This window comes from Leiobunum rupestre, chromosome 6 (genome assembly GCF_980474605.1).
Source record: "Leiobunum rupestre chromosome 6, qqLeiRupe1.1.hap1, whole genome shotgun sequence".
Taxonomy (NCBI): Eukaryota; Metazoa; Arthropoda; class Arachnida; order Opiliones; family Sclerosomatidae; genus Leiobunum; species Leiobunum rupestre.
In genome coordinates, this window is record NC_143389.1 from 37,099,898 (window position 1) to 37,109,393 (window position 9,496).

Consider the following 9,496-nt stretch of genomic DNA (forward strand, 5'->3'; position numbering starts at 1 on the left):
TCTTCGGTACCAATCTCGAGCGAGAACTCGGTCCACAGTATATTTAGTTCAATAGGAAATCAAACACGATTAAAAACGAATTTTAAATAATATTCTCGCGTTCTTGACTAGAACGCCCATTTCCGAGACGCAGCGTGCCTTCCTGTGGCCACAGCTATGTAATCGAAATTAACCAAAAAAATTCGTGACACGAAAATGGACAGTCACGTTCGTTCAAAAATAAAAGCAAAACAACAGTGGTTAACGAAATTATCGATTTATTGTTAAAGAAATGGTTATAATTTGGAATGGTTTGAAAGAGAGTTTTAACTCTAATGAAGGATCCAGACTTTGAGAGAGGAGGCTCGACGATTCCACGACGTCTTCCAAGGCGTTACAAACGCTTACCGATTTCGCTTTCAGAGGCGATGTGACGGTAGCGTGACAATGGCCACCGAAGGCCTCGTAGAAACGCAAAATTATCTTATTCGAATCGTCCTCGGAAAGCTTCACCGTCTCTAATATCACCGCCGAAGTATCCACCTAAAATAAGATTAAACGTGACAGAGTTAAGCCTCGCATTATCCCCTGAAAGAGGCGATTCGAATACCTGAAACCAACGTTTTCCACCTTCAAAGAACGCCTTTGTTAAAATTGGTTCCGAATTTAATTCGTAAGCTCGTTGGATAACGCCCGATTCTTGAAACGTACCTAAATCAGGTTTTCAATAGTTAAAAATTGGGAACAATTTTATTTCTACAATATACTGTTTACTCTTGTGTGGCATGATGGCGTACGTGAAATGGTGAATCCCCATATCAGCGTGGTCGTCGGGGCTTTTGGGAGCGCGTAACAGTGAAAGCGTCAGAACATTGCCCAGGACAGAATGACCGTATTTACTGGTGTTTAAAAGAGCTACGCCATAACCGAACTCCGACAAGTCGACCCACTTATGGCCGCAAACCTAAAAACAGTCTTGTCGTTTTAAGAACGGGTGGCGTCGAAAGACCAAACACTGCAACCTTTGAGGGCGAGTGGAGATTATTTATTTGAGAAATGGTCACTCACTTCAAAACGAGCCCAGTCCCAAGAAGTGTTGCGATGTGTCGGTCTCTCCAAATGGCCGAACTGTATTTCGTACGTGGCGTTTTGGGAATGAACGGAAACTGGAAACTCCACCTGTATCATGAATAATTCGCCAAAGCCTCAAGTAAACTGACTAAGGATTATTATCGGGAGGCGAGCACTGACCTTCAAAAATTGATGACTTTCAAGCCAGTCAACCTCAGTGTCAAATTTCAAGTATGGGCTGGTAGAATCTAACGATATACTTTGCGTTAATTTGCTCTTTCGGCCAATCCGTACGGCGTACATTAGAGTGACGCGATGAGGTCCCGTTTCAACAACCCTTACTGTCTCAATAACCTAGAAACGACGTTGAAGCGTCCTTAATTTAACGAGATATACTTTCTTTATTTTGCGCGTCTAACTTGGGTAATGGCGTCCTTCCTGGTTTCTAGATGGTAGTCCATAACGTCCCAGGCATCCCAATAGAGGGGTACATCGTCGAAGAGAGATAAATAATTGCCGGGACTAGACACCGCCTCTCGATCATCGTTAGATAACTTCAAACTGAGAAGTTTCCCGCAATTATCAATCACGGCTTCAATGTATTGATTTTTTAAAACGAAAGACGGCGCTTCGCCTTCGCGACGCTCTTTCCCAAAAACGAAACAAAAACAATATTATTGCTTCCGAAATAATGAACAATCTCATCCATCATCATGTGTCGGAAACGAGATTCATATTCCGAAATTTACCTAAGGTCACGACGCAGGGTCCGTCAATGGAATTCATAAGGGACGTGTATCCCATCGAAAGGAGCCGAATTGGAAGCAAAACTTCTCGTCCGCTGTTGATCAAATGCGCGTTTTCTAGTTGTTTCTGGGTTAAGCGAGAAAAAGGAACCTTTATCACGCTTTCTCGATCCCACGGAAGGGTATTTAAAACCAGGTTCCCAAAATCTTTGTTCTTCACGTCTTTGCCTGAAATCGGAAGGAAATGGATTACTTTTGTACCATTGATAAATATTCGTAGCTCGCTCGTATAGGTGAGGCCTCTTTCGTTATCGTAGTAACGCGTTTAGGTCGGACATGACATTAAGACACTCATGGTGATCACGTGATTATTACGTGGCATCGTGTGGTGTTTTGACTCGTTACTCGTGACTTTTCATCATTTCATGGTGGCCATTTAAAGGCGGGGCTTCGCTACGACGAACGCCTACGACTCTAACAAGTAGACAATTTACCGTAACGTACTCGTGAAATTCAGTACCCTCAGTTTGATAGCAGCGAGTTTACTGAGGCTATACGTATATAAATCAACGGCATTTCGGTGTACTTCGCCAATGGACGTTCCGGGTAAGACATCGTGGAATTGATTGAGCAGTATATCTTTCCAAATGGCGTAGAGTTCAGCTTTTACGTCGTTTGCAGTAACGGTATCAATTCGACAGTCGGCGTAACCAATTGCCAATAGAAATTCGACTTCTCTCATCAGAAATTCGCACTTTCTATTCAAATCCTTCATTTGGGCTTGGGTAGTGTACGTCCCATTATGAAGCTCCAAGTAAAGTTCCCCTTTCCAAGTACAAAGTTTATCGACTCTGGAGCTCAAGTGTTCAAACACTTCGGAGGGTGTTCCCATTTTAATCCTACACAATTAGAACCTTGAGGTACTCCCATTAGACGACTACCGGAAGTTTATTATAAATCTCTCGCGAGGGAAGTATCCACTTAGGGCATTAAAATGAAACACGGCAGCGAATAACTTCAGCGGATACTTCTCTCGTAAAAGATATATTATATTCTTCTAGTAATACCCACATACTTGGCAATTCCATCGACATCTTGCAAAATCTCTTGCCTTAGAATCATGTCTTCAATGGGACCACCTCCGCCATCGCCGTATCCGAATAACATTAAACTTTGAGATACCCTTCCTTTATCTTTGAGATTAGACACTTGTTTAATTGCCTATAAGAATTCCCAATGGAATTATAACTGGTACCGACCCACCGTGTTATGTCACTGCTCTCACCTCTTTAACCTCAACTTTCATCTCGTACGAATCGCCCGGAGGAAAATGAGTTATGACTTTAGTTCCGTCGATTCCTTCCCACAGAAAGTTATGGTGCGGGAATTTATTGACGAGACTCCAACTCAGTTTCTGCGTTAGAAAGCGATCTATTGCGCATTCTCTGCGGTGAAAATACGCTATGGTTATCGCGGAAAACTGAGACTATATATTAATATCGAAGAATTCGTACTTCATAATTTGCGGTAACTGCGCCGAATAGCCGAATGTATCTGGGAGCCAAAATTCGTGACACGTTGTTCCAAATTCCTCCCGGAAATAACGTTGCCCATACAGAAATTGTCGTATAAACGATTCCCCACTATACAATTAATTATTGCACACAATAAAAAAATATTAAAAGCAAGACCTCTTTATGAAGAGGTCAGCACACTCTCGGTTATTAATTAGCTCATTTGTCAAGGAAACAATATAACTGCGCCGTTTTGCGCCATCTATACTGGTACCCCAAACGACATATAATTAATTATATAAAAAAAATTTAGGGTACCAACTATTATAATTATTTGGTCGTTTTCATTAAAAAGCTTATTAGTTCTAACTTCAGTTGTTAGATGGAGCTACGAAACAATTGTGCTTTTTCCATCTATGTACCCCTTCTCCAAATCAGGAGTTTGTGACGAACAGGTTATACGATAAAGCCCGTCCGCTGTCCTCCCAATAAAAAGATCCTGGTAATAGCGTCATTTCCACCATAGTAATAAAATAGGAGATTCACCTTGGGATATTCCCGTCCATTTCCACCCAAGTTCCACCCACTGGAATGAACCTGCCTTCCTTAACGTACGTTTTAATTTTATCATAAAGTGGCGGGTAATTTACTTTTACCCATTCAAATTGCTGAGCCTACAAGAAGGTAAGTATTTTACCATTTGGAAATAAGACTAACCAACCGATCGAGAATTACCTGAGAGCAAGCGAATTTGAAGTTAGGGAATCTCTCCATAAGTTGAATCGTGGACGACCAACTGCGAGCGCATTTCCGGATAGTTTCGCTATAAGGCCACAACCAAGCGCAATCAATGTGACAATGACCAACTGCCACAATCTGATGTTGCGTTTCGCCATTCTTTTTGGAAAAGAAAGTGTCCGAAATTTTTTTGGCTTCCTCAATGCCCTTTCCCCTATAATCCGGCAAACCATCTTCTTAAGTTAAAGTTAATAAAAACCACCTATGGACTGAAATGCAGTTAAATTACGTGAAAAGGTAGAAAAGTTCATAATAAAAACGAGGCAAAAAAGCTAACCTTTAAAAAGTACAAAATACTCAGACCAATATTATGGACTTTTTCTACCTTTTCGAGTAGTTTAAAAACCATCTTAAAACCTGTTCTTTATATAGATTTCGGTAACAATACACACCCCGGATTTCTTTGTAGACAATTGATCATGTCATTTCCAGCGAATAACGCGTCGAAACATCTCGGATTAGTTTCGGGTATTTCATTGCCAAATTCGTACAAGCAGTTTAGAGACAGAAGTAAATGAAACACCTATCAAACATTTGAAGAATGATATTGGCAGCGCTATTTAGTCGTTCAATAAATACGAATGTACGTACATCCCTGTTAAAAATCGCAATTTCGGCCGTCTTGAGTGTAAAGGACTTGTTTGGATCAGGAGGACCGATCATACTATTCGCTCCCGCCCCAAAAGCCGTATTGCAAGCCATTTCAATATACAACAAATGGCTGTCTTTGTTGGGAGTCAATGGCGATAGAATGAAATCGGTTCTTTCGTGAACAGCGCCTAAAAATATTATTCAATCTATTGAGTTCTATTATACATGTATAAGTGCTAGACGAAGTAAAAACATTGACGGGGAAAAATACCCGAAAGTCCTTGTAGAGGCACACCATCTTCACTGAAAATAAGCGCCTCACATCCGGCGTCAAATCTAAGATGAACTTCTTTGCCCAGCCATTCTTTGGGAATGGTCGCTTTCACCTGAAATAAAACAAGTGTCACGGATATTTAAGTACACACAATCCCCCGATGTAATAATATACTTTAAATATTAAATTTAAATTTGAACAATTTTTCAATCATCTTGTACATTAACTTAAAAACCCAAGAGGAATTTTATCGAAAAGTTAATTTTTCGAGTTACCTGGTTTTGGGAATGAGGTAGCGACACGCGAACGAATTTTTTTGGAGTTAGGTGGCGCCTGTATCAATTCGTACGAGATTCAAATATCACCGCGGATTGGCCATAAATCTCACTTAAAATTAAAATTTGTTGATGCTACCGAAACCGTAGTTCACAAATAATCAATACTAACTAAAAATATAAATTACAACAAAGTCGGTCTTAATTTAAAAAAGTTATTAAATCGCCAACAATTAATTAAATTTGGCAAATACCCCACTTCCTGGGCCCCGATCTCACAAATGTTAGCATTGCTGGCCCAGGACATGATATTTGCAATTGATTGACGTATTATGAGTCTTTGTACCTCTAACGTACCGCGAGAAATTGTGCGAACACCGGCGGCAATGGCGGCTGCGGACACCATACGTGAAACTAATACACACTAATCCTTTAGCATTGTGTGTAAAAAACGAGGCATTGTCTAAATTCACAGACATAACTTGGTGACGGGAGCCACAAATGAGTTTCGATCTGTTAATTGCAAATTTTGCCATATTTTGGTCAGCAGTATCGGCACTAAAGGTAGGCGGAAATAGGATGTAAGCTACTGTGCTGAATTATCCATAAGGCTGCCTAGGCTGAAGACTAGGGGCCCCTCAAGAGCATGTGCCCATGCATCACAAGGACAAGGGGATTTCGAACGAAGATCGGACCACTTATGAGTTAATAATATGTCACTGAATTACAACTTCCAAAAAGGCCGCGGATTTGATGAAACACGGCCACATTTGGTTTTGATATTTACATAGGTACATAAAAACCAATTTAAAAATAGTTAACACACGATGAAAGTACCGTATTATAATCAAAATTTATATTTAATTTATCTATCTTTAAGTGAAAAATTAGTCTGAATATGAATGACAAAAGAGATTGTAAAATATTAAAAGGGCCATGAAATATGCATCCTACCTATAAAAAATTGCTGCTGTTGGGGCTCCATTAGCTTGGCTCACCATATTTTTCGAATTAAAAAAATCATATCAGATAATATGGCATCCATTTAGCACCACCTTTTTAAAATTTGTGCACCACAACGGTTTTGGAGGTATTTAAATTTGAAACTATCCGCGGCAAGTTAATGGTAGCTCACCCATTTCTCAAATTCAAAGATTGAAGTAGCCTAACGCTTGGAACCAATTATGCACCATTAGCACCATCAATTTCCAAAATTTGGCACCATAACAGTTTCTTTAATTTGAAAAATATGGTGAGCCAAGTCACGGCCAACTTAGATATACTCGCGTACTCCGGAAAAAAACTCATCTAAAAAATTCACCTATAATATGATAGGAAATTCATCCATAATAAAGTAGAAAAAAATGCTTCTAAAATATAGTAGGAAAAATGATTCTATAATATAGTAGAGACATGCTCTCTTTTATTATAGTAGAAAATTCATCTATAATATGATAGGAAATTCATCTATAATATGATAAGAACTTCATCCATAATAAAGTAGAAAAAATGCTTCTATAATATAGTACTAAAATGCTTCTATAATATCGGTAATCCCATGCGTTCTGTTTCGCTGAAAATTTTCTTTGTTCTAATATATTTTAGCAAAAATGCAATCAGGTACCTGAATGCATTCTTATTTTGAATGAAAGGTTTTCACTTCATAATAAGTTTCTACTATATTATAGATGAATTTTAGTACTATATTATAGAAGCATTTTTCTACTATATTATAGAAGCATTTTAGTACTACATTATAGAAGCATTTTTCTACTATATTATAGAAGCATTTTAGTACTACATTATAGAAGCATTTTAGTACTACATTATAGAAGCATTTTTCTACTATATTATAGAAGCAATTTTTCTACTATATTATAGAAGCAATTTTTCTACTATATTATAGAAGCAATTTTTCTACTATATTATGGTTGAATTTTCTACCATATTATAAATGAATTTTCTACTATATTATAGATGAAATTTATACTATAATATAAGAGTTTTTTCCGGTTTGGCGTTCCATAAAAAACCAAAACTTTGTTTTCAACAATTGTCTGGAAATTGTACAGCTATAACTTATCAGGGTCTCACTTCGAATTATTTTAATAGAACCAAACTTAGTATAATAGGCGGTCTACCTGAAACCAATGAGTAGCCCAAGTTGGTCCAAATGATTGTCCAATCGAAGTTGTAGAAAATGCACCGTATTTTGAAGGTAAATTCGAATTTTTTGTTGGTTCAACGACATCTTTGAAAGACGGTCTATCGAGACCGCAATTGATATGTTGCAACACATCCAACGGTTTCGATTCACCATAAAGTTGCCCGTAGAGATTGACATCTTTAAAATACAGCGGAGACACGAACTTTTCAATTCTTTCTAGCGTTGTTCTTTTATGTTTAAACATGATATTTTCTTTGAGTACAAAATAATCGACCGTTCAGTATCCGGCAATCGGTTTCCAAACAACCGCGCAAAATGTTTTTTCCCTTATAAAAGAGAGAGGAAGAATCTACAGCAGAAAGCCGCACTGACGAAAAATCAGACGCTCAGGCAGACAATTTTTTCTACCAACAGGACTGTACATACGGAAGATTCTACTAGGAGAACGATCAATATGACGTTATACGTTGTACGTTTATATAATAAACTATTTCGCCCATAATTCTGCTAAAGTCATAATAAAGCGCCAAGGACTGAAATTCGGTTGTTTTCCGAAATATTTAGCTTTTAAATGTATCGTCTTTTTTCTAAAGTTTAAAATATTTAAAAGTTATTAAGAAAATGCTTCGATGGGCCACTGCGTAAGAATTTTTTTAATTATTAGCCTCCTTAATATTTTATGTTAAAAAATACTTCGTGACATATAATCTCTCATTGGTATCCCACCACTTTTAAGGGAGTTAATTAAATCGCGCTTATTACTAGCCATCGAAATAAGCGTTAGGCTATAAATCTATAGCACGAGTCGCCGCCGCAGCTGTTCGAAGGAGAAGAATCCACAAACGACGAAAAACTCTTCGAAGTTCTCGGCGTTCTGGAAGGAGAGGGAGTACACCTCATACGGTCTGAATCCTAATGGGAATCTGACGGTGGTAGTTCTTCTCTCTCTCTCTCAACTACCTGCTTCCAGCACACTTGACGAAGATTCTGTTTGGAAGTCTCCAAGGGACAGGAAATGTTCGGTAATGGAATTAATATTCAAATGCTTACTCCACTGCGACAATAGCTGGCCAGGTTAATTTGCATGGAAATGAGTTTTCTATCTCTCTCTCTCGGAGCTAATACTACTTTCTCTTTCTTCGTTATGTGCCACGAAAATTGACCGAGAGTTCCTATATTACTATAAGTTTTCTCTTAAAAACCAAATTTCTTTTGAAAAATAATCTAGGTGTAATACATATATATGTTTATTTTGGTAATCCCGAATATTGAAGTAATATTTTTCAATACTAGCTTAGCAGGAGCCGGGCTTCGGATAGTGTTCCCTGTCCCAGTTAAAACAATAAATAAGAGCCCCAAGAGAGTCGTTATTACTTAAAATAACTATTCGTTTTAGGGGAGAAACTTGGGAAAAGTGTCCAAACATTTAATCAGTAACCTTTAAATTTGACCCAAAAGCCAACAAAACAGGTCTATCGCAACACTATAAGTTCGGCCCCTTTTATTATCCACCCCCTTATTTGCATATTTTTAATTTTTAGCAATGACGTCTCGTGTTGGTATAAGCGTATCCGATAGACGCAGTTCAGAGATGAATACTCTTATCTTGATGACCACCTTCTATAAATCAATGTAATTTATGGTTAAATTTAACAGCGTGGTTGTTTTCTCGGTGGGTTTCGTAAAATTTCACATAAATTTATTTTAAATTCAAGCAGTCACAACTGTTTAGTAGGCTCATGAATTTAATTCAATAACATCACACATCTATGCCATAGATTATTTTAGGTCATATACTGAATATCTTTGGAATCACGCTCGGAAGCTTAGCCAGGGAAGGATGTAGTAGATGAAAATAATAAGTTTATCTGTGTGATAGCAAAAATGACATATGATGGCGAAAGTGACATAATTACCAAATGTGTGATCGTTTTTTTAATGAATGTTATGAAATAAAAATGGGAGTGGAGAGGGCAAGGTATACATTGGGGAGGGAAAGAAAATAAAAAGTAGAAATAATGCCACCTAGTGAGGGCTTCGAGATCTAAGGAAGGACTGGAAGGCTAGGAAGCGTTTTGATT

At 38.0% G+C, this 9,496-nt stretch overlaps 1 protein-coding gene across 1 annotated transcript; it reads right to left on the reverse strand.

Annotated features, from left to right (window-relative positions):
• Positions 1-240: 240 nt before the first annotated feature.
• LOC149940799 (alpha-mannosidase 2C1-like) lies at positions 241-7,770 on the reverse strand. Its single transcript, XM_090178704.1, has 17 exons — positions 7,390-7,770; positions 4,971-5,085; positions 4,700-4,887; positions 4,501-4,631; positions 4,046-4,262; positions 3,857-3,984; positions 3,311-3,439; positions 3,082-3,241; positions 2,872-3,017; positions 2,301-2,695; positions 1,800-2,024; positions 1,470-1,696; positions 1,231-1,404; positions 1,048-1,158; positions 754-943; positions 590-690; positions 241-522 (listed from the first exon to the last, which is right to left on the reverse strand). Exons 1-17 carry the CDS (start codon positions 7,657-7,659, stop codon positions 250-252), a joined length of 3,180 nt encoding a protein of 1,059 aa, XP_090034830.1. The 5' UTR covers positions 7,660-7,770; the 3' UTR covers positions 241-249.
• Between the last annotated feature and the right edge of the window lie 1,726 nt (positions 7,771-9,496).